This window comes from Ursus maritimus, unplaced genomic scaffold (genome assembly GCF_017311325.1).
Source record: "Ursus maritimus isolate PB19 unplaced genomic scaffold, ASM1731132v1 scaffold_3, whole genome shotgun sequence".
NCBI lineage: Eukaryota > Metazoa > Chordata > Mammalia > Carnivora > Ursidae > Ursus > Ursus maritimus.
In genome coordinates, this window is record NW_024425563.1 from 6,668,134 (window position 1) to 6,691,991 (window position 23,858).

Sequence of the window (23,858 nt, forward strand, 5' to 3'; positions counted from 1 at the left end):
TACCGCCGTACCGAGCGAACCGCTTTACGGCCGCCGCCTGGCCGGAGGCGGCGGGGCATCACGGGAAGCGTAGTCCGGCCTAGTTAAGCGGCTCTCAAACCGCTATCGGCTCCCGAAATGCGGGGCCCTGATTGGACGTCGAGCAGCTCGCTCTCGGCCCTTCACGCCTCGCTCAAGGGCGATGGTTATTAGGTAGCTCCCACGCCACGCTCTCCCAGACCCCGCATTAAGGGCAACCCGTTCTCAATGGGCTATGCGAATGCCTGTTTTTCGTCTGTTCCCTCGCACTTTTAGGGCCAGTGTCAACCTTTAAGGTTTCAGATTTTATTTAATCTAGAAGGGCAGTGCTTCTCCCCGCCCCCCCCCGCCCCCATTCATTCAAAAAGCATCATTGGTTGCCTACCATTTGCCAGGCATTGTGCAAGGTTTGGGAATGCAGAGCAGAATGAAACAAAACTTTGTCTTCGAGGAGCTTATAGTCTATTGGGGAAACAGACCAGAAACAGATAACTGTAAAATAAAGACATAAGCGCAAGGAAAGAGGTAAGCACAAGACCTTACTAAAGCACACTTTGTCACTGTCTAGAGTATGGTGGTGGGAGTATACAGGATGGTTAGTCAAGGATTTCCTGAGGAAGTGGCTTCTGAACTGAATTAAGGCGTAGGCATTAGCAAGGTGAAGGGCTATGGGTGGAATTGTGTACCCTCCAAATTTGTATGTAACCCCTATGGGACGGTATTTAGATGTGGGGCCTTTGGGAGATAATTAGGTTTAGATGAGATGATGAGGATGGGGCTCTCATGATGTGATTAGTGTCCTTACAAGAAGAGACACCAGAGAGCTTGCTCTCTCTCTCTGCCATATGAGGAAACAGTGAGAAGGCAGCTGTCCATAAGCCAGGAAGTCCATAAACCAGAACTCAGGCATGCTGGCATCTTGGTCTTGAACTCTCATTCTCCAGAACAGTGAGAAAATAAATGTCTGGTCTATGGTATTTTGTTATGGGAGCCTGAGCTAACTAAAATAGGAGGGGGAGAAAGGTGTTGCAAAGAGGGCCTTTGGCCACAAGAAATAACATAAGCGGGGCGCCTGGGTGGCACAGCAGTTAAGCGTCTGCCTTCGGCTCAGGGCGTGATCCTAGCGTTCTGGGATCGAGCCCCACATCAGGCTCCTCCGCTATGAGCCTGCTTCTTCCTCTGCCACTCCCTCTACTTGTGTTTCCTCTCTCGCTGGCTGTCTCTATCTCTGTCAAACAAATAAATAAATAAAATCTTTAAAAAAAAAAAAGAAAGAAATAACATAAGCAAAGCCAGACAGCTGAGCAAATGGTGCGTGCAGGGATGGTGTAAGACAGGAAATTATGGGAAATAGCATTGGGGAGATACTTGGGAGCTGGATGCGGAAGGCAGTGTATGCTCCCTTAGGGCGTTTGAAATGAGTTTGAAGCCAGTGAATGGTGTGGGCAAATTTGCCCTTTAGTTGGATCGGTCCTATTGCAGAGTAAAGGGTGAATTTAAGGAGCAAAGATAGAAGACCAAACTCTATAAAAATATACTTGCTCTCCTTTCTTCTCTCCTCTTCTTTAAAAGACATGAAAGAAGACTTCACCTGCCTCCATTTTGACCTCACTCTGTACTTTCTAACTGATTCAGTTTTTCCAGCTCATGTCTTAACTCAGGCAAAGCATTCTGTGATGGGAACCAAAACTATCCCCTTGAGCAGTAACGACTGCCCTGAGCCAGCAAGACCCCGCATGACTGACCTCAAGATGTCAATCAACCTGACCTTTCCTGCCCACTTGCATGTACCCGCCAACTTTTGTCCCACATTCACCTTCTATAAACTTAGAAGTATTTTCAGCATTTTGGAGACAGTCTTTGAGACATTAGTCTGCTGTCTTTCTGGTGCTGGCCTCACTGAAATAAATTCCTTTCTCTTTTCACCACCACTCGTCTCTCTGCCTTTGGATTTTGGCTGCAGTGAATGGTTGAACCTGGTCTCTTTGGGACCCCCGGAGCCAGATGATCTTGTACCCCTGTGCCCTGGTTACAGACGTAAAATATCATATGAAGTAATTATAACAATATATTGTTTAGTTTGTGATATATATGGGTGTGATATGTATAATAATCATAGTACAAATAATAAATAGTAAAGTGCAGAAATCTTATGTGTATAACTTGATGTGGTTTTACATGTGTACCAGGTAGCCACCACTCAAATCAGATACAGAAAATTTCCAGCACTCCAGAAAGCTCCCTCGTGGCCCTCCCTTTATATATACGTAGAGGGGAAAATGACAGAAAGTAAGTAAGTGATTATTATAAAGGTGTTGGTAAAATTAACTATAAAAGGTGTTGGTAAAAAAAACTATAAAAATGTTTTATGTACTTTCGTGTGAGTGTGTTGTAAGTCACAAGTCAAAGTTTTAAATAAAAAATCAAGCAAATATAGTTTATATTTTAAATTTTTATTAATACATATTGCCACACTGATTGTTAAATATTTTGATTAGCAACCTTGAACCGGTCCCACATAACCATTTTCCATTATACTACACGACTCTGCTTTTCTAGCCAGGGCCGAATAGAGCTAAACTCAGCAGGGGTCAATGAGAATAGCTTTTCTAGAAATGTGAGAGTGTTCGGTCCATGTGAGTAGAACTGTAATATTTGACCTCAGCTCAGGCTGCTATAACAACACAGAGAGATCTACGTTCCCAGAGTTCTGGAGACTGGAAGTCTCCAGGTGGTAGGTTCTGGTGAGACTTCTCTTCCTGGCTTGTAGGGGGCACCACCTCGCTGTGGCCTTATATGACCTCTTCTCTGTGTGTTTTCAGGGAGAGGCAGAGAGAATGAGCTCTCTGATGTCTCTTCTTCTAAGAACACTAATCCCACCAGCCTTCTGACTTTACTTAACCTTATTTACCTCTGTATAGGCCCTATTTCCAAATACAGTCACATTGGGGTTTAGGGCCTCAACAGAGGAGTTTGGGGGGGATAAAATTCAGTTCATAGCTTTGTGTGCTTTGAGCAGCCTCTGTCTGGCCAGGAGCAGTCACTGGTAGGGGAGTCCGTGTTGCTGAGAAAGTCAAATGAGGCAGATACACAGGAATGAGACCGAAGACTCCAGGTGGCCTTCTCATCCCCAGCTCCTAGCTCAGCCATAGCTATTCCTCTAGTATGTACCTCAGAGAGCTGTGTTTCTGCCCATGAGTTATCCCTGTCTCCTTGTAACAAATTCTTGTTTTGGGGTTTAAACATTGGAGATGACGTGGTTGAGACAGCTAAGGTTGATAACTGGAAGAGTTTCTCCATGAAAAGGTACAGAAAGATGGGCAGTATCCGGAGGGAAACGTGGGGTCAAGAGAGGAGGCTAAGATGTGAGACACGAGATCATGTCTCTGTTGTTGATGGGAAGGGAACTGATGGTTAAGCCCAGGTGGGGCAATGCAAGGACCCAAGACCTTGAGGAGGCAAGAGGAGCCAGGACCACAGCCCCAAGGGCCCTTTCCAGGGCTAGGGACACTTCTAGATGACACCACGAGGGAAGAAGGAGGAGATGGAGTGGGTGTCTGTTTTGTAGATTTGCTATAGATTTTCCCATCTGATGACATCTCTGTGGGACAAGGTCATCTCGTGAAAGTGAAAGGGGGTGGGGTGGGGAAGAGAAGGCATGCATAGTCACTGCAGAGAACAGGAAATAGAGTTTATGGGGAAACAGAGTAGGTAGAATGGCCAAATTGAATTAAAGTTCTGTTTGAGGTTTGTGAGCACAAATTTAAGTTAAAAACAGCTTAATAAGCAAAATTCTGTCCAGCAGCAGAAACTTGGGCAGATATTTTGAGCTGGAATATTGCCAGGTGGGTACGAATGGGGATAGAAAAGCGAGGGATTTAATGGTATTTGCATTGGAGTGATTTATAATGACAGAAAGTTGGTTCTCAGTTCCAGCTCCGTGCACATGGAATTACCCACGAGGTTTCCAAAGAACCTGATTTAGTGGGTTCGGGATGGGGTCTGGGCGTTGGTGGGGTTTCCAGAAGCTCCTTGGGTGATTCTAATGTGCAGTCGGTGCTGAGAATCACCATGCAGACCATGACTCCTGAGGGGAGGCAGGAGGGAGCTGATGAAAAGTGAGAACCTGGCGGGCTCAATGAATTTGAAATAAATGATCACAGTGGGGCACTAGAGCAAGTACGCTGGAAGGATAGGAAGTCGCGATGGGTAAGTAAATACTTGAAAGTGTTTGAAAACGGCTGAGCTGTGGAGGGAATAGGAAGGTCACTGTACATAAGGGGATTATCCACAGACACTGAGCGTCCATGACAAGGCGTAAGACCCACGAGCTGAAGTCTTCCCTGGATGAGGGGGAATGGCAGTTGTAAGCAGGACAGGGTGGTGGAGCTGGGCTCTTTGCGGGACGAAGAGGCAGAACTGGCCGGCAGAAGCCATGCACCCTAGAACTTCAGACTTTATGTGTAACCTGCTGAGGTGGAAACTGAGGCACATACATGGGAAGTGACTCGCCCGAGTTCACCGGCATGGCTGATTAACAGAAGCCTCCTGGAGACAGTCTTTGTGCAGGTTGAGGTCAGGGCTCTGACCCACCCTGCCCCCCTTACCCCCTTGTCCCCAGAGGCAGACTCTGCACACGGGCTTGCTGCCAATGTCACTTTATTTGGGAGATGCTGGTACCAGGGCGTGGAGTGGGTGGGTCTGCGCGGGAGGAGGGGGCCAGTGCCTCTGAGCCTGGTGATCGCAGGAGGGCTGGAGGCAGCCTCGTGCAGCGGAGCCGTCAGTGCTTTGAGAAATCACCTCCTGGAGAACAAACGAGGGGGCCAGGCACTAGTAAGGAGGCAGTGCTCAGGCCCGGAAGGGATGCGGCTAGAGGGAGGGCAGTGGAGCGAACTGGCAGGAGAGGAAGACCCGCCAGGAGGAAGCCCAGAGAAAGGCCCGCTCTCGCCCCGCGCTCGCTCCATACAGGCCGTATCAGCGCCCCTGCACCTGTTTCTCTCACCTGCCGCCGTGTGACCTCGGGTACCTAAGAGAACCAGGCACCTGGCCAGCGCTTCACACACGTGCGCTCTCACCAAGCCCTCCCAAAAGCCTGTGCGCATTGTCCGCCAGGCGGCGAGGCTGAGGTCAGGACGCTCAGCAAGGAAGGAAGGAGACGGGCGGCTGTGAAGCGGCTCTGACTGACTCCAAACCCCAAGCGTGCGTAAGATTGGGGAACTCAACAAGAGAGCCAAGAAGGGGAATGGAGCGGGTCAGAAGGATCAAGAAGGAGGAATCCCGCGGGGGCGGCGAGTTGGGAAACGGGTGGCCTTTCCGAAGGCCCGCCCCGGCCCCGCCCCCGCGGCGGGGAGGGGAGAGCTCAGCCCCCCCAGTCCCCTCCTTCCCCCCCACACCTGTCCCTGGCCCCGCCCAGACCCACCCAAGCAGGCGCTGCACTGGCAGCTGCGGATGGCAGGCAGCACCACGGGCTCCGTGCGGCCGCCGGGACAGCGCAGGGTCAGGATCCGCACCGGGCTCTCGGGGTCCAGGCTGTAGCTACAGCAGCCGCACTGGCTCTGCAGGTACGGCTCCTGCGGGAGGGCGCGGCTGAGCTGGTCCGGGGCCAGACGCGTTTGCCCAAACCACCCGCCTTCCCTCTCGTGGCCTTTCCCATGGGGGGGAGGGCCGGATCCCAATAGTCCTCGCCAAGCCGGGCAGTCGGGTGGGGGAAGAGCAGAGTTGGGCCGTCTGGGTCGGAGGAGAGCAAGTGCAGGGCCGAGCTCTGTCCGTCTGCTGGGGCATGCTCATAATGCCTTGCCAGGAACGTCTGGGACCAGGCTGTGCATGAACGGTCTGTCCCACGGAACTTCTCACTGTGGGCGGGACTGTGATTTCAGAGCCTAACTTAGCTCCTAATTTATGCCTTTCCTGTTCATGCCCTGGTGGGCGGACAGCAGGAGAAGACGCCCCTGGCAGGGGTGGAGGCCTGCAGTAGGTTCTAGAGCCCAAGCCCCGCAGAGGGTCACAGGGCCAAGCAGCAGGTGGAGGCCACCACCTTGGTAAAAAGTCACCCCTGGCTCTGATCTGTATCCCCTTGAGACTGACCTCGACCCTCACGTCCCCCAGGCCTTGCCCAGGTCTAGGCTGGCAGTGGCAGGCCCTCCAGGGTGCGCGGCAGCCCCCTCGCTCACCTCAGGCATGACGTTGGTGCTGGATGGGCAGTGCCCACTGCAGTAGCTCACTTCTACCTGCTCCAGGTAGCAGGGGCCCTTGGTGAGGTTGCGCAGCTCGGTGAGATGCCGGCAGGAGGCTGGCTGCTCCTCTGTGGGGGAGGAGCGGATGAATGCAGGGGGTGGGGGCAGGGCAGAGAGAGAAGGCCAACGCAAGGGGGCTCTGTGTGAAGGGGACAGCAGTGCGCGGACCTGAGGGGCACCTGCGGCTGTTGGGGCAGGGGCGGCCAGGCGCCACGAGGCAGCACTGGGGGTCCCCACTCCACTAATCCCCATGGTCGGCAGCACTGGGAAAGGCAGGCCTCCTAGGGTGGGCATGGGGGAAGTTTGGGAGAAGGGCCCAGAGCAGGGAGAGGCATGGCGGGAAGTCCCCAGGTCCCCCGTATACCCAGAATCTCTTGGCGGCAAGTGGGACAGCAGCTCCCTGGTTCCTGCACGATCACCTCGCCCTGTGGAGGGAGCGGTCCTCAGCCTACTCAGGGGGATGGCCCCAGGGCCCTGGCACTGCCTGCTCGAGACCCTAAGACCAGCCTCTGGGGAGAGACCCAGGAAGGAACGCAGGGAGCCGCTCTGAGAGGGCAGCCAGGCTGCTGGTGGGTACCTGGGCACAGGTGAGGGGAGCGCAGTGCTGGGTGCAGACACTCCTCCCACGGAGGCAGCGGCAGCTCTCACAGGCCTCCTGCCATTCGGACCCAGGCTGGGGAGAATGGGGGAGATTCTCCTCTCCATCTCGATGTCCATCTCTCTGCTGGTTAGACTTTTCTACCCTACGACCCCCTCCCTGAAACCAGCGGCCAGAGACTGAAGTAGCAACAGGAGTTTCAGGAGGGAGGTGGGACGATGGAGCCCAGAGACCGTCCCTGTGGGATAGCCGATGGCCGATGGCCCAGCTGCGCGCTGCTGCGGGCCCTGGTGTAGGGGGAGGAGCCCACGGACAGGAGGGAGGCCTGGGTTGAGGAGGGCCGGGTGGCACAGAGGGGCTGTGGTGTCTCACCGGGTGGGGACGCCCATGGCGCCAGCACTCGCAGTGGTGTGCGGGCACGCAGAGGCCCGCCTGGTTGCGCAAGTGCCCGTGCTGGCACACGCAGCCCGGGGCCGGCCCCGCACTGCAGTTGCCCCAAGTCTCCGTGGCGTTGGGCTCCCGGCACGTCCGTTCGCACGGCCCCAGCTCCCCAGGGGGCACCTGCTGCCACATTTCCCCAGAGGGGCACTCTGCCAGGGAAGACCCGCACACCCCCCACCACTCAGGTCAGCCCTGGGTCCAACCTCAGTTCTCCCCCTTCCCGTGCCAGGCACCCCTAGCGTCCCTCCTCCCTCCCCAGTGCTGCCCACTTGGTTCCAACAGCCTCTGCATGTCTAGGCCTCCAAACACAGCCTTCTGCTCTTGTCCAGCTTCCCAAATACTAGTGGGGCCTAACTCGAGTCTTGCCTTCTCCAGGAAGCCTCCCCTGACTAGTCCTGTCCACCTTGATCTCTCTTGTGGCACCGATTTCCCATCCTGTGGGTGCAGCCTGCTTGTCAGTAGACCAGAAACCGTCTCCTGTCTCTGTTGTGGTGGGTGAGTCTGCCCTCAGCAGCCAGCCTGGGGTGCCCGGGGCTCACCATACCTGTGTGTCTCTGAATCCACACAGAGCCCAGTGTGCCAGGGCTGGGCCCAGGGGAGCCCTTAGCAAAGGCCTGTTGACTTTGACCACATGGGGGCAAAACAGCACAGGGCAGACATCACCTGCCTGGGGGACTGCCAGACAGGGTCCTATGTTAGCTCACCCCCTCAACCTTTGCTTCCTCCTCTTCAGGGAACGAGCCCTCCATTTCCTGCATCGCTCACAGCCCTGCTCTGTGCGCACACAGGAATGCCCTCGACACCCATGTGGACAGAGCAGGGAAGGGGCTCCTTGAAAGAGATAGCACTGCCTCTGCCCTTGGCAGGGCCAAACCCCGCCCCCAGCTTTGGAAGGACCGGTGGGGGCCTAGACAGCCACATCTCACCATGACAGTCGGCTAGGGAGCAGTTGAAGGCTCCGTCTTGGCAGACACTAGGAAGACAGAAGCATGGGTTCAGATGCCTCCCAGGCCCTGCTCCCCACCCCCATTCTCAGCAGCCCCGCCCTCCGCCCCCTCCCCACCCCAGCCCTCTGGCCCTCACCAGCGGGTACAGTTCCAGGTGAGCACAGTCCCCGCGGGAAGCTCCCGGGCCTGCTCTTCAAGGGGCAAGGTCAGCCCCCACGGCAGAGAGATCTGGGTGCAGGGGCACGCAGCGGGGGGCACACACATGCCATTGTGCAGCAGCTGGGGCAGTGCAGGCTCCGGTTATAATCAGACCCACTTCTCCCCACGCACACCTGCCCGCTCCCGCTACGGGGTCAGGACACGGCATCTGGACGTACCTGCTGTCCAGGGCAGCCGCAGCCCAGCTGGCAGGGTTCCTGCTCACAGAGGGCGCCAGGCTGCAGGTGCGAGCAGAGGCGCGGGCACGTGGAGGCACAGGCTCTGAGCACCTGGCCAGGTAGGCAGTCTGGGGGGAGCACACGGACAGTGAGGTGGAGTCCCGGGGAAGGGACTGCCTCACATTTGTTCCCCTGCCCTGGTGAATGCACGCCAGCTGGGACGGGGGCCTGAGCAGGGGTACCCGCCACCCCAGGTGCTCACCAGGGCAGGGCTGCAGGTTACATTCCTGCCGTTGCTCTGTGTCCCGGGCCTGGCATGGTACCCCCGCAGGAGCCTCCTCACAGCTCCGATGTCGCTCCATAGTGCCCCCACCACAGGGAGCAGAGCAGCTGCTCCACGCCGACCAAGGCCCACGGACCGGGCACTCGTGGTGTGGGCACATCAGGGACCCGTTGATACAGGTGCTGTGAACAGGGGTCCAGGGCATGAGTCAAGGGGAACAGAGCCTTTGTTGCCCAGTAATGCCCATAACCCTCACCTGCCCCAAGACTCCCACCTAAAGCTCCCCAGCGCCCCCCCACCCCGGCCACCAGTAGGCAGTCATACCAGTTTTTGCAGTCCAGCTGTGCCACCTCGGCTGGGGCCACCACCCATGAGGCATTGGGGCTGGGAAGGCCACAGCGGCAGGAGGAGATGGGCACGCAGTGCCCATCCTGTATCAGTTGGCCAGGGGGGCAGCGGCAGCCTGGAGGTGGGGGTGGGGAGGATTCGGTGCTCCGGCCGGCACGCACAAAGGATCCCTCTGGCAGCCAGACGGAGTCCAAAGCCTCAGGCTGACACTGAAGCCCCCTCCCCTCACCCCCACCCCCAGTCCCCACTTGACCTGGTCTCCATGCTGTTTCCACCGCTGGAGCACAGGAAGGGGGTGCTGTAGCCCACCCTGTGTGGGCACCACCCCAGGAACCCTTGAGGCTGCCTGAGAGCATCTTCACGGACACAGCCCATCTTGGCTAAGGCTCGCTCTATGCAGGAACCCTACCTGGTTGCCGAAAGTGACCCAAGGATCAACTTTACTGCCCTATCACCCATGATCCAGTACACGAGCATGCCCCCCCACCCACAGGTCTCATGCTCTCTGGAAGCAGGAGGCAGCGAAGCAGGCTGCCCTGGTCAGAGGCCCTAGGGTGCCCAGGCTGGGCTGCGGGCATGGCGTGGCCACCTGGGCGGCACGGTCCCTGCAGACACTGCACACGGTCCCAGAGGTCAGCACAGCTTCTGGGGCATCGGTTGGCACAGTCAAGGGTGGGCACAGTGTCCCGGGCTTCGCAGCTCTCCCCTGGGGACCAGAAGGTAGGAGTCTGTGTCGGGAGCCAACTCTTGGGCTCCCAGGACAGCAGCCTGCCCTCCACGGCGTGCCTCCAGGAGCAGAGGCAACATCCCCTCAGGCGCTATCTTGTATGTTACAGTCCCTGGCCCCTCCCCCAGATGCCACCATGGGGGTTACCTGGGCAGGGCCCCACGTTGCAGCTCTCAGTCTGAGCCCATGGCCCCCGGCAGCCCCCTCCAGGGGGGCCTCCTGCCTTTCTCCAGCGTAGCCGGAAACCCCCACTGCAGGGCACCTGGCAGGGGCTCCAGGGCCCCCAAGGACTCCACTGGCATAAGTCTGGGGAGATAAAATGGAAGTCAGTACCCAGGGTCCACCTCCCCCCCTCTGCCTCTTGCTTCCACGCCAAGGCCTTGGGCTCCAGGCCTGCAGACACTCTGACATGCCCTGAGCCCCTAGGACCCCCCTTCCTCCTCTTTTCAGCAGCTGCATGGATGCTCCCTGCCGCTGGCCCACCCGTCATGAAATCCAGCAGGCCCTGGAGGCAAGCAGGAGGCTTAGCAGGCCTGCTCACCTGGCTACTGAAATAAACAGCATGGCCCAGCCCTACCTGGCCAGGTCCCCCCACCACTCTCATTTCAGGCTCCCTCCTGCCCGATTGGTCTCTGCCCCTCCTCATTACCATGGCAGGCCCCAGGGTCCGGACAGAGGCGCTGCTGGCTGAGTGGTGCGGTGCAGAGGTCTGGGTCCCCAGCCCATGGCCTCCCCGTCTCAGGGTCCAAACAGAGGCGATGGCGGTGCTGCTCCGAAGCCAGCGAGGGGGCCAAAGTCGGGGAGAGGCCAGCGGGGTGCTGAGACCAGCGCTCCTCTAGGGCAGTCCTGGAGGCAGGGGCCAGCACGCCAGGGGGCAGGCAGGGTCCACAGGGTGACCATTCGGACCACCCACTCAGAGGCAGAAAACCTAGGAAGGGCAGCAAGTGGGCACCCTTCCCAGGGACCCTCCCCCAGACCACGAATCCCAGTGGATGGGGAGGGAGGAGCCCCAGGTATGACCAGGAAGGACTGGAAACAGGAAAGGCTGTAGGAGGTGTCAGGGAGCCAGGGTAGGGTGACTCATTGTCCTGGTTTGTCTGGGACTGTCCGGGTCCTAGCACTAAGAGTTCCAGATTCGGGAAACCCCCCAGTCCTGGGCAAATGGGGACGGCAGGTCTCTCAAGTCCAGAGTTACCTTGACAGCCCTGGCTGGTGCACTGCAGCTCCCCGCGCTGGCATTCACTGTGGGAAGGGGTGGTCGGGGTGGGATTGCGGAGGCAAGACTCAGCCCAGAGCGGTGGTTGGGGGGCTGATGCAGGGGTGACCTGAGCTCTGGGCTCATTTGGAGCAGAATGAGGTTGGGGTTGGGGTTGGGCCCAGGCCTAGGGCATTTCCCTGTGGGGCCTCCTTCCCCCCATTCCCTGACCCCAGCCCTCTGACGCCGCCTCCCCACCCCCATCACTCACCACTCTTTGCAGCCCAGGTGCAGGCGGTCCCCGGGGGCCAGGGTCACCCTGGCTCCCTCTTCTGTGAGGTGCAGGCAGCTACACTGCTCTGGGGGAATGCAGCCCCCGGCCTGCTCCAGCAGGCCCTGAGAAGGGGACAGAGGGGCAGGACTGTGTGGCAGCCGTCTCTGTACCCTAGTGCCACTACTGTGTCTGCTCAGGGCGGGTGCGTTGATGATCTGCTGAGCATGTGGGCACGTGGGCACGAGGCAGAACGTGAGGGACTCTTAAGAGACATCATGCGAAGGGGTGTCGCCACAGGCATGATGGGGGGAAGGGTAGGAGTGTGGACAGAGCCCCCCTCCTCCGGGGGTGTCTACCCCAGCTCCGCCCCTCACCGCAGGGCAGTAGCAGCCAGGCTGGCAGGGCGGCCGGTCCTGGCAGAGCTGATGGCTCAGGTGTGTGGCGCAGAGCCCAGCACAGGGGGACCCACAGGCCTGGAACTCAAAGGGAGGTGTGCAGCTGTCCTCTGCGGGGGAGCAGAGGCTGCTGGGGGGACGCCCAGAGACACCCTCCACCCCCCCAAGCCCGGAGCACACAGTACACGATCCCCTCAAGGCCCCTTGGGGTCTCCCTGTAAGAGGACAAACCTGTCCCCATGCTGCCCAAAGGACTGGCTAGTGTCATCCCATCGAGCACCCACTCAGCCCCTGTGGGTGCCTCTAGGAAGGGTCATGACGGTTGGGCCTCGGAGAGGACGGGACCTTTGGGGAGCTAGGGGCCTGGCAGGTACTCCCGGGGTTGGCGGGTGGGACACAGGAGGGTGGCTACCACAGGAGGTGGACAAGACCTTCTGTGCCGGGCGCAGCTACCAGTGGACAAAGCCTGCAGCTCCAAAGTGGGGAAATCACAGTGGAGCCGGGAGGGGAGAGTAGCTGAGGGTGAGGCAGGGGAGTAACTGGGCTGCTGAGGGCAGGGCTCGGCGCAGGCAAGGGCACCCGCCATGGGGGCATGGAGGTTTGCTGGGAGAGGAGCTGGGAGGCCCTGCCAGGGCACAGCTGTCTGGCTTCTTGCTCCCGGGGCCTCACCCGAGCAGTTGGCAACGGGGCAGGGCCGGAAGTGGCCGTCCAGTCGCGTGCAGGGAGAGCCCGCCCCGGCCCCTACCGCTCCGGGCGCTGGGTGCTGGTGCCGGTAGCGCTGCTGGACCAGCACCTGGCAGGAGCATCGCGTCCAGCTGCTCCAGCTACTCCACACACACTCCTCTAGGGACCAAGGTGGGGGGATGCAAGCCAGGCTCCTCCAGCCTCGCTCCTCCCTCCCCTCCCCTCCACTCTTATCCCAGCCCCAGCCAACACCCTGTACAGGAAAAGGGCAAAAGGGAGGCAAGAATTCAGACAAGTCCTAATTCACTGTGTTTCCTGTCACCCAGGGGCAAGGGGCACATCCCCAAGAGCTCAGAGGAAGAGATGGTGAGAAGAGGAAAGAAACTAGACAAAATATCAGGGAGATAGATGTATATTTGGGGGGCAAAATCTGGGGTTTGGGAAACCACGTTACTCCCTGGATTTTCCCGAGGCAGGAAATCAGGGGAGGGGCTTCGTTGCCCTGTGCACACTTACCTGGGCAGGGCCCTGGGTAGCAGGCCTGGGCGTCCAGGTGGAGGAAGGTGCCGTTGCAGGTGGGGTTGACTTCAGCCAGTGGGCAGGGGCAGGACCCAGAGCGGGAGGCCAGGCCTGGGCCGCAGCTGCGGGAACAGGGCCCCCATGGGCCCCAGGAGCAGGCCTCCAGCAGCCCCAGGCAAGGCTGCCATCCACAGCGCTGGGTCTGGGTGCCAGGGCCCAGGCAGGGGCCCCCGCTGTGGTCAGGGGCCGAGGCCATGCAGACCCGGGTGCGAACCTGGTTTCCACCTCCACAGGAGACAGGGCATTCAGACCAGGGGGACCAGAGCGTCCAGGCCCCGGGTACTGTGGGAGGGCACAGGTGAGGTTAGAGAAGCCAGAAGGAGCAGAGGCCCCGAGGGCTGGTCAGAGACTTCATGGCACAGGGGGCAGCAGTGGTGAACAGGGCTGGGAGGGAAATTCGAGACAGGGAGCAAGCGAATGGCCAGCCTGAGGCTAGGAGGGTGGGGGCAGGTGGGATTGGGATGAAACGCCAGACCTGCACACTCAACGTCTTCACATATGATGCCCTCCGGGCTGCAGGAGCTGAGGGGAGGAGCCTGGACTCAGGAGTGCTGCCCTCCGGCAGATCCGTACGGACCACCCAGACCCTGCCCCTGCCCCAGGCTTACCACTGCTGGCACTCGCCCTGCAGCCAGCTGTCCCCCAGGGTGTGGAGGCGGGCACCGTGCAGGCACAGGGGTGGGCACGGGGGCTGAGGGCAGGGCTGGCTCTGCGACTGCTCTTCCCGACATTCTGGGGCCCACGAGCCCGATGTGGAGGACCTGGGTAGGGCCCGGGGCAGAGTAGGCGACAGATGGCCCAGAGCCCTTCCTCACTCCTCCGTCTCCTGGTGAGATACCTGATGGACAAACCTGGGGCGGCTAAAGAAAGCAAGGGTGACCAGGGACGAGAGCCGGGGCCAGGGCACAGAGGGTATGCCACAGGCGGGCAAGATCCAGGAGCTCTGTGTCAGAAGGAAACCGAGTCCAGGTAGTGGGAGACTGAGGTTGGGGGAGGTGACACCAGCCTGGCCCCGCCCATACCGAAAGCGGCTCTGCTGCCCCTCGGGACCACACGAGCGGCTGCAGGGACTCCAGGCTGACCAGCGGCTCCAGGCGCAGTGGGCAGGTGCTGGGCAGGGCTGAGCTGTGCAGGAGAGCCGCCCGGCCTCGCAGGTGCAGGTATTGCAGGCCTCCTGGTGCTGGCTGCCTGGGGCCCAGCTCTGGCCCTGGGCGTCTGTACACTCGCAGTGCCCAGTCGGCACGCAGCCACCATCCTGCTCCAGGAAGCCTGCAGGGGAGGCAGCCCTCCAGAGCTGTGCCAGCACCCAGGTCCCACCTGCCCTCCCACTGAACCACTCTGACACACCACGGGGCTGGGGACGTCCTACCCTCAGAGCAGCGGCAGCCTGGCTGGCAGCCCTGGCCATCCTGACACACGATCCCCTCCTGGAGGTCTGAGCAGCGGCGGGGGCAGCGGTTGGCACAGCTGACCATCTTCGTGCCTGCTGGGCAGCCCTCCTCTGAGCAGACGGGGAGGACCAGAGTCAAGAGGGCTTTGAGCACCGGGGCTCAGAAACCCTCCGCCTGCCTGCCAGGGAACCATTCTTACCTCCGTGAAGCTATACTCCCGTCCTTCTCCCCACGTTGGTGCTCATGGAAACATGGGGCCTTGGGGAGACCCCCGGGATTGGGACATTCTGTGTGACAGGGAGTCCCTCTTACCCACCTGGGGGTTCTCAGCACCTAGCCCGGCACCCAGTAAGTGTCACTGAGCTGGACTGAATTGGTGCATCTAAGAACACGCTCACCTGCACGGCTCCTTTACGTTCACCTGGAGGGGGTATGAGGATGGAAGGCCCTAGAGGAACCAAGGTCCACGGGGTCGGGAGCTCAGAAGGACCAATCCCAGGAGCCGAAGCCGGGAGGGGGTGGGTCTGGTTCTGCGCACACCCCAGGCGCAGGTGCACTCCTGACTGTAACCCTCAAACCCTCCGGAAATCTTGACCTGCTGGCTGATCCTTCCAGAGCCGGAGGGTGGGCACACCTATGAGAATGAGTTCTAGTGCAGGGTGGGGGCAGGCAGGGGCACGGATTCTGGCAGCTCAGCCCCGGCCACAGCGAGTCCCCACACAGTGCCCAGATCCTGCCATCTACCCCTGCGGGCCTCAGTTTTCTCGGCTGGCCGCTGCATGTCACTGTCACAAGGTGTCATGGGAGTTAAATTAGGGATGAGATGGGAAGAGCTGTGCACAGTGCGAAGGCCACCAGGGATGTGATGTCCCCACCACCATACCACAGGGCAAGGGGTTGCAGAGTCGAATGTGGTGCCTCTCCCCCACACAGGGGGCACCCCCGTTCTTGGGTGGGGGGCTTGAGCAGCTGCGGCTCCTCAGGGATCGGCCCCCCCCACAGCTCCGGTCACACCAGGACCAGGGACTCCAACGTGACCAGCCTCCAGGCACTGCGTGGCAAAGAGAAGGGCCACATGAAGGATCCAGTTCAGACAGAGCCCCCCCCCCCATGTACCAGGAGCCTGGGGCAGGGTCCCGCGCTAAGACGGAAGCGCACAGGGGCACTTGGGGCCAGGGTAGGGCATGCGCTGGTTCTCACCAGCCCTCCTCACCTGGGCAAGCTCGTGGGTTGCAGAAGCGGCGCTCCTGGTAAGCGGTAAGGATGTCGGGACACCAGTGCCCGCCGGGTCCTGGCGGACGGTAGGCCCGAAGGCGGCGCTGCTGGCCCACGCCGCAGCTTCGGGAGCAAGGTTCCCACGGGGCCCAGGCAGTCCAGGAACAGTTCCCAGCCACACAGCCAGGGCTGGGGCACAGGGGCAGCTCTGCGGGCCGAGACAGGACCAAACGAAGCGAGCTGGAGCCAGGCCTGACCCTCCTGCCTCAGCGCAAGTCAGACCTCCTCATCTGCCAGGGCCGGCCGGGCCCCATCCAGACCTTCGGGGTCTTGTTTCGGATCTGATACTGGTTGTTGTGGGGCTTTGGCAACTAGGTCTCAGGGGGCCGTGGTTCCAGACTCACCGGGATGCTCAGGGATTTGGATGGGAATTTGGATGAGTATTCAGTACACACACAAGTGAGGATTTGCCGGTGTGGGCAGGGCTCCCCAACAGCAGCCAGGGCTGGCTCAGAGCACCCCGGTCCAGAGCCACACATGGGTTCATGATTCGATGTCAGGCTAAGAACTCGGTATTTGCTTCAAAAGTATTAAATGTTGGGGTTCTGAGGTTGGATATGTTGGGGGTCAGAATGAGCCTCTGGGGGGAGGATGCTGGGCTTAGAGGGGATGGCCACAGTTCAGTCGCGGGCCAGAGTCAGAGGTCAAGACTGGAAGGCGCACCTGTGCAGGAGGGCAGGTTGCAAGGGCGCTCCTGTGACGTGTCCCCCCCGGTGCAGTTTGCCAGGCAGAGGCGAGTGCGGCTGCGCCAAGCAGGGTTGGTGGGGTCTGTGCAGGTGTGAGAACAGGGGGACCATGGGGACCATGGGCCCCAGCCAACTGTGGGGAAAGAAGGGAGAGGCATCTCCTGCTGAGTCAACCCTGGGCTCCTGGCCTCCCAGGAAGCAGGGATGGGGAGGGAGGAGGCCCTGGGCTTGTTTTCCCAGAGGGAGGCCACGTGTGAGGGGTATAGGCAGTCTGGGCCCGGGATCCACAGAGTCTGGGCTACCTGGAAGGCTTGTCACTGGCTCCACTGTGGACCCTCCGGCCCCTGTGCCAAAGAAAAGCGCTGCTCAGAATGTTTCTGAACGTGCAGCACACCGGGACCAGACCTGAGGCTGGTGGCCAAGCTCTAAACCCACCCCTATCTGATTCAGCCCTTCGCTCAGCTGGGTCTCCCATGGACCCCATGCCCCAAGCACAGCCACGCTCGCCCTTCCCACTTCCCTCACCTGGGCAGCCTGGGCTGGGGCAGTACTTGAGGTCCTGGCGGGGCCCTTCGCAGCCCTGGCTGCCTGGAGCGGGGGACGGCCGCACACAGTGGCGGCTGCGGGTTCGGGTACCCAGCCCACCACAAGAGCGGGAGCATGGGCCCCATGGCCCCCAGGGACTGAAGCCATCAGCAGCCTTGGAGCAGTCCCCCACCGAGCAAGACAGCTGCCCATGCACACAGGAGCTGGGGAACAGGCATGGGGGTGAGGGGCTGGGCAGGACAGACCTTGAGAGAAAGGGGGGTGGGCAAGGGTCTCCGCCCCAAAGAGTGAAGGGGCAGACCCAAGGTAGTCAGGCCGGGCAGGGGCAGGGCAGCCAGTGTCACCCCCTCCCTTGGCTCCAAATCTCCCCCACTCTCACCATCCCCTCACCAGTTCCTGCAGCCTGTACGAAAGCTCTGGCCTGAGCCCAACTCATCCCCAGGCCCAAGGGGCTGACCACCCTGTCCCAGAATGGGGGGCCGAGCCCCAGGGTCAGCGCCGGCAGCTCCCAGCTCCTGCAGCAGTGAAGCTGTCAGCATGCAGGGGCACTCCTGGCAGGGCGGGAGCAGAGGAGAAGGTGCGATCGCACAGGCCACAGGCCCGGGCAGCTTTCTGCACCTGTGCACTTCCATGAGGGGGACAGGGAGGAAGGGCCTGTGAGGCTTGTGGGGGGGAGGGGCTCTGGGCCCCAGAAGAGCATTCCCTGGAGCAAGTGGGACTGCTTCCCTGCGTCAGGGGTTTGAACGTGAGAGACTAGTGGCCTATGAGCTTAACCGAGATGGCCAATGGCTTTCCTGCATAGAGCACTTAGCTAGGACCCAGGCAGGGTCAGCAGAGGCCCTTACAGGGCGGGACTTGGAGGGAACACGGAGGCAGAAAGAGCCTCAGCCAGGAATCAGGCACCTGGTTGCTAGCTTTACTGATAACTGTCTGTGACCTGGTGTGTCCCTTTCCTTCCCTGCAGCTCACGCAGTGTCATCAGCTCTGCGTCAGGCAGGCGGCTGCTCAGGCCCTTCTGGGAGGGGCATTCTGGAACTCTGGCTGGGGCAGCCACTGGACACCAGCTTCAAGATTAGCATTGAAGACAGGGAACGAAATCCCCACGCACCCGGAGAGCTCAGCATCCCAGTGAGTCTGGAACCACGGCCCCCTGAGACCTAGTTGGCACCTTCCTGCTGTCTGGTCCCCAGAGCACAGGAAACAAGGAGTCTGGGGCCGGGCAGAGTAAAGGTGAGGGTCTGCTTCCCCACAGGGGTGTGACAGGGGAACTGGGAGAGTGAGGACCTGCGATTCCTGGCCATGGCCTGAATGGCGGGGGGAGCACTGAGCCTGGCAGGAAACTGCCCTGGGGGCAGGGGAGCACCTGACCACATGCCAGTCATGGCTGGCTCCATGTTGGAGCTCCACACGGGAGCTGGGAGCCAGGGAGCCAGGGAGAGCCGCTGCTGGAGAGCGGGAGCCCAGGCAAGGGAACCAGCGACATCCTGAAGGGGCATCACACCAGCTGTCTGCTCTGGGAGCTCGACCTCAGGCAACTAACTCAGGCAGCAAAGGCCTCAGACAGCCTTGCAGGCCGAATGCTTGCCTGGGGTCACGTGAGGAAGCTGGGCGCTGTCCAGAGGACAGGGTCTGCAGGGGTGAGCGGCTGCAGGTGAGAGGAAGGAAAGGCAGGGGAGGGGGGAGCTTGGGCTCCTGGCTGAGAGGGTTCTGACCTGCACACAGGACAAGCGGTGCTGGAAGGTGCCCACGGGGCAGTGGCAGCCCTCCTCACAGCCATCAGAGAAGCAGGCCACCTGCCGAGTGACGTGGGTGCAGGAGAAGGGGCACACGTCGCTGGGCGGGCACTCCCGGTACAGACGTCCAGCTGGGCAGCCTGCCTCTGGGGCAACACTTGCATCAGGGCCCAGCTCTGGCCTGCGCTGCCCGCGGTGCTTACTTCTACGTCCGCCCCACCACCTGTTTACTCACCCCTGCGTGCACCCTCCCATGGCTCCCCAGTTGTGCCCACACCATCCTCCCTGGGTTGTGCCCCTCAGGACCAATGTCACACCCTCCTCCAGGCTCCCCTCCCTGAATCTGGCTACTTCCTCCTCCGCTTGCCCACCACTGGCCCGGGGAGAGGGCAGCCCACGGGGATGGGATAGAAGAGGGCAAAGGCACCTATGAGTCCATGTTAAAGGCCAACGTGGGAATCCAGCCTAAGTGAGAGCGTTAAGGGCGGAACCCGGGCTGGGGCTCACCTCTGCAGACCTGGGTGTGGCAGGTGCGGCTCTGGCGGGCAGGCCCAGGGCAGGGGGGGCGGGCACATCTCCGGGTGCGGAGTTGCTCCCCTCCTCCGCATGAGACACTGCAGTCTTCCCAGGGGCCCCAGGTACCCCAAACCCCAGGGCCGGGGCAGCCAGGCACCTCCTGGCACTGCAGGATGCCCTCCGTACAGGTGCTGGGGACAGGGAGGGGGCTTCAGAAGACAGGACCCCGGCCACCTCCCCCAAGGGCCCTACTGCCCGGCTCTGCAGCCCACTCCCTCCCTGCTTCTCTGGGCTCACCAGTTGTCACAGGGCCCAGTAACCACCTCTCCAGGTTCCAGGCTCTCCCAGGAGCTGAGCCCTGGCCCTGCTGACCGGCTCTCGTTCTCAGGAATCCCTGAAGGCATGAGTGGAGGTGGGACTCCAGATAGCTCAGTGTGCTCCCCACCCTGAATCCCTCCTCCTACCCCACTGGCTTCTACCTCCCTCCTTCTCAGCCTTCACCCCATGGTGCCCCAGATCCTGGGCCTGGGAGGTGGAAGCCCCAACCTGCGGCAGGCCCGGGATGCCGTGGGATGCATGGGAGACACGCACCTGGAGCATCAGGGAGGACAAGCTGCCCATTCCCCTCCTGCCGCTCCAGGCTGGGCCCCGGGGGCAGATGGGCAGAGGCCAGGCAGGTGGGCACTGCAGTGCTCCGAGATCATTGGCAGAGGGCAAAGGGAAGGACTGACCCATGGCTCCGGGCTGGTAGTGGCAGCGGCAGTGGACGGGAGGCACGCAAAGGCCATCCTGGGACAGCTGGCCGGGGGGGCATCCACAACTGGGCTGGCAGCTCGTCGGGCCTGGCTGGCACACGCTCCCAGGAGACAGGTCCTGACAGGAGCGGGGACAGGGCCACCCGCAGGGAAGAAGACCCTGGCCACCCCCACAGTCTGCGGCAGGAGGGAAGCAGAGAGGGTGAACGCTGAGCGGGGGCCCAGCCTAAAGGATCCCGGCATGCAGGTGACAAGCCCTCCTGCCACACCCCCCACCGGCTCTGGCATTCCACGTTGCCCCAGGATCACGGGGTGAGTGATCTAAGGGCTGCCCCAGGAAGGAAGTGACGTGCATGTGTATATTGGGGTCAAAGGTCAGAGGCAGTATTCCCCCTCGCCTTCTAAGGGACCCTCCCAGACCTCTGCAGAAGCCCTCACCTGGGCATTGCGTGGAATTGTCCTGGCAGGGCCGACTCTGCCTGTAGCCCCCAGGGCAGGGCCTGCCTCCCTCAGGGGTGGGGGGCCAGATACACTCCCGGCTCCGATGGGACTGCCCCAGGCACGGGTCACAGGGAGACCACAGTCCCCACGGGCTCCAGGCTCCATCCACTGTGCCAAGAAGACAGAATCACCTGTCCTAGGAGGCCTAGGAGGTGCCCAGCCTACTGAGATTTGAGCCGACTAGTGGGAGCATCTCACCTGGGCACTCGGGGGAGCTGGGGCAGGACTCCTTCTGATGCTGGGCCCCTGCATCCCCTGCTTTACCGGGGCACGGGGTCCCCCCATGCTGAGGGGCGGGGCAGGCACAGGCCCTGGAGCGGGTCCTTGTCTGACCCCTGCAGGGCTGGGAGCACGCTGTCCACTCCGACCACGGACACCAGCCACCCGGCACTGCAGGGGATGATGAAAGGGCACTGGGGCGCAGGTGTCCCTTCCCCAGTCCCAGCCCTCTCCGTGACCCTGGCCACTTTTCCTCACCTCCCTTTGAGCTGGGACATACATACCTGGGCAAGGCAGGTCTGTGCAGTTCAGCCTCCCCTCCGAGCAGGTGCTGGGCAGCGCACGCAGGCACAGGAAGGAGAGTGGCAGCTCAGCCCTGCCCCTGCCCTCCACGCGCACCCCTCCTAAGCTGCCTCTTCCCTTCCCCTTATCCCCAGGCCCCTCTTTGCCTTCGGGGTCTCAGATGCCCTCTTGCCATTTTCCAGGGCATCCAGACCCTGCTCTCTGTCCTATTCAGGGACCCCTCAGGTGTCCTGTGGGCTCCCTGCTGGTCGCTGGCCAGTGTGCCCTACTGGGGAATGACCATAGGTAGTCTGCTGCTGGCCAGGGCCAGACAGCGAGGAGGAACTCTGTGCCTGTCACCCCTTCTTCCCCTCCGAGCATACACCCAGCCTGCCATGTCTCCCAGAGGGCAGACACAGAGCTGGCTGCCTCAGTTTCCCCACCTATCAGGGGTGAGCATGCCTGCCCGCATCTCCTCGGGGATCGTAGAGTCTAGCCTGCAACAGCTGAGACCCAGAAGAGCTCAGGTGCACCCTGCCCTCACCCAGGCACCTGCTGCCATCCCCATGCCCGCCTCACCAGTAGTTGCAGCCGTCAGGCCTGGGCAGCCGAGCCCCTGGCCGGTGCCGCTCCCCGCTCAGCAGGTCCAGGCAGCCACAGTGGCTGGGCTGCACGCAGAAGGCCCCGTCGGCACTCAGCACCTGGCCTGGAGGGCAGTAGCAGCCGGGCTGGCAGTGCCACACGCAGTGCTGGAGGCAGCAAGGGAGGGCTCGGGTCGGCAGAAGACAGGGCCAAGGGGGCAGGGAGGGGTGCTCTGGGGAGAGCACAGAGCCACAGGGGAAAGATGAAGGGAAGGAGGAGGTGGAGGGGTGCAGAGGCTGGAGGCGTGGAGCTCTGGTTCATAGTCATTATGTTTAAACACAGTCTCTGCCTCGTCTCCTCCCCAGGGCAGGAGTAGGGCAGGAGGGACGAGAGCCTGAGAAGGGTAGCCCGGGACGGGGAGGGGGGGAATGTTCTCCAAATGTGAACCCTGTGGAGGGTTCCATGGGGGACCTGGTCTGTGCCTGGGAACCAACGCATTTCCCAGACCTCCCCAGAACGTAGGGAGGAGGGCAACAGAAAGCTGGCTTGGGGCAGGGGATCATTTGGGAAGGAGCTGGAGTCCCCTGGGGAAGCCAGGAGCCAGGCACTGGCCCTTCCTCCCCCCTGCGAACCCCATGTGGCACCTCCCTGGCCCCTTAGACGCCTGTGCAGGGCCTCATGGTACCATCCTGGGGCATCCCTGATTTGGTCAGCTTCCTCCCTGCACTGCAGGCTCCGTGGTCGTGGTCGGGGACCCTGGGTGTGCGTGCCTCTGTCCCTCTCCATGGTGCTGGCCTGGCGTTCGGTGAAGTCTCACCCAGCAGCACACCGATGTGCACACACATGCACACGTACCCTCAGAGTCAGGGTCCACACACCGACATGCTCGCAGTGTTTAAGATGATGTAATAGGATGATTCCCCTTTCCTAGGTGTTTATGTTCTTTTTGTCAAGCAATCTTTAAATTCAGAAAGGCCTGATGTAATGAATGCAAGGTTGCTGGGGGAGGCTCACTCCAGAGACTCTCTGGAACAAAGGGGAGCCAGCCTGGAGGGCACTTATCCCCTCCCTCCCCACCAGTGCTAGGCTGCCCCCGGCCTGAGAAGGTCATGACCCAAAGCCGTACCCTGCCTTCCTGCAAAGTGACCCTTGGGGCCAGAGGTCAGGCAGGCATTCGTTCCAAGGGAGCCGGACTCACCACGAGGTCATCACAGGAGCGAGGACAGGCAGGGCCACACGGGCTGTACTCTGCCCCTTGAATGGCGGTGCAGTTGGTCACTGGGGAAGGGGACAGGAGGGGCTGAGAGCTGTGTGGGTGGCCTACCCCGGCCCGTCTCTCCATAGTTGGTGCTCCTTGCCCCCCGTTCCCCGTTTCTGGCCGGTACCTGGGCATGGCAGAGCCTGGCAGGCCTCTCCCTGGGCCCGAGGCCCCTCACAGTAATCCCCCAGGCCCTGGGGTGGGGGCTGGTCACAGGCTCGGATCTGGCTCCGCAAGCCTCCCCCACAGCTCCGGCTACAGCCAGACCAGGGCCCCCAAGGACCCCAGCCTCCAGCTCCTGGGATGACAGCAAAGGAAGCAGCTGTCAGGGGGGTGTTGGGTCTTGGCGAGGACTGGGGGCCAGCCGGTGCAAGGCAGCGGGTATCCCCAGAGCGTGGAGGGCACCGTCCTGGGCACCAGGGGACTCACGGTCACACCCTGGCAGGAGGCAGGGCTCCTCCTCAGCGTCGGGGCCGGGGCAAAGAGGGGTAGGCAGTGTTGGTGGGGATAGCAGCGCTGGGATGGACGGGTCCGTGGTGGGGGGCTCGGAGCAGAAGCGGTGCCGGTGGCGTCGGGCAGGGCCACAGGAGGCTGAGCACTCACTCCATGGGGTCCACGGTGACCACCTGGGCTGACCTGGGGTACACAGGAGGGACAGGCAGAACGGGATGGGGTGAGGGCAGGTTGGGGACACTGGCCTGGGCAGAGCGTCCCTCCTCCCTTCCTCCACTCTGCCCAAGCTTTCCTCCCCAGTAGGGAGCCGGCAGGGGGCAGGCTTGGAGCCCCCTTCTCACCCTCCTCACAGGGCCAGGAGGTGCAGTGCGTGATAAGCCCAGAAACACAGGAGCTGGAAGAAAACAGCAGAAGGTCAGGGTGCTGCCGCAGCTGAAGCGTATTCCCGCAAATTCCCGCACTGAAGCCGGAACACCCAGGATTCAGAATGTGACCTTGGAGACCAGGTCTTTACGGAGGTGATCGAGTTACAGTGAGGGCGCTAGGGTGGCCCTAGTCCAAC

At 61.1% G+C, this 23,858-nt stretch overlaps 1 protein-coding gene across 1 annotated transcript in view; it reads right to left on the reverse strand.

The window, feature by feature from the left end:
* Window positions 1-4,660: 4,660 nt before the first annotated feature.
* Window positions 4,661-23,858, reverse strand: part of SSPOP — a 51,156-nt gene continuing 31,958 nt past the window's right edge. The window contains 41 exon segments of the mRNA XM_040644530.1: window positions 4,661-4,821; window positions 5,438-5,588; window positions 6,189-6,319; window positions 6,616-6,676; window positions 6,829-6,924; window positions 7,222-7,439; window positions 8,217-8,263; window positions 8,374-8,516; window positions 8,615-8,742; window positions 8,877-9,079; window positions 9,222-9,360; window positions 9,835-9,951; window positions 10,120-10,278; window positions 10,622-10,900; window positions 11,168-11,214; window positions 11,439-11,563; window positions 11,816-11,946; window positions 12,506-12,679; window positions 13,037-13,381; window positions 13,575-13,621; window positions 13,708-13,860; window positions 14,122-14,368; window positions 14,469-14,600; window positions 15,374-15,541; window positions 15,704-15,913; window positions 16,429-16,584; window positions 16,754-16,795; window positions 16,977-17,200; window positions 17,388-17,548; window positions 18,710-18,876; window positions 19,238-19,437; window positions 19,544-19,640; window positions 19,978-20,178; window positions 20,440-20,610; window positions 20,701-20,892; window positions 21,006-21,052; window positions 21,583-21,752; window positions 22,784-22,863; window positions 22,971-23,141; window positions 23,273-23,479; window positions 23,638-23,690. Coding sequence (XP_040500464.1) covers window positions 4,799-4,821; window positions 5,438-5,588; window positions 6,189-6,319; window positions 6,616-6,676; window positions 6,829-6,924; window positions 7,222-7,439; window positions 8,217-8,263; window positions 8,374-8,516; window positions 8,615-8,742; window positions 8,877-9,079; window positions 9,222-9,360; window positions 9,835-9,951; window positions 10,120-10,278; window positions 10,622-10,900; window positions 11,168-11,214; window positions 11,439-11,563; window positions 11,816-11,946; window positions 12,506-12,679; window positions 13,037-13,381; window positions 13,575-13,621; window positions 13,708-13,860; window positions 14,122-14,368; window positions 14,469-14,600; window positions 15,374-15,541; window positions 15,704-15,913; window positions 16,429-16,584; window positions 16,754-16,795; window positions 16,977-17,200; window positions 17,388-17,548; window positions 18,710-18,876; window positions 19,238-19,437; window positions 19,544-19,640; window positions 19,978-20,178; window positions 20,440-20,610; window positions 20,701-20,892; window positions 21,006-21,052; window positions 21,583-21,752; window positions 22,784-22,863; window positions 22,971-23,141; window positions 23,273-23,479; window positions 23,638-23,690 — 6,013 coding nt within the window. The 3' untranslated portion in view covers window positions 4,661-4,798.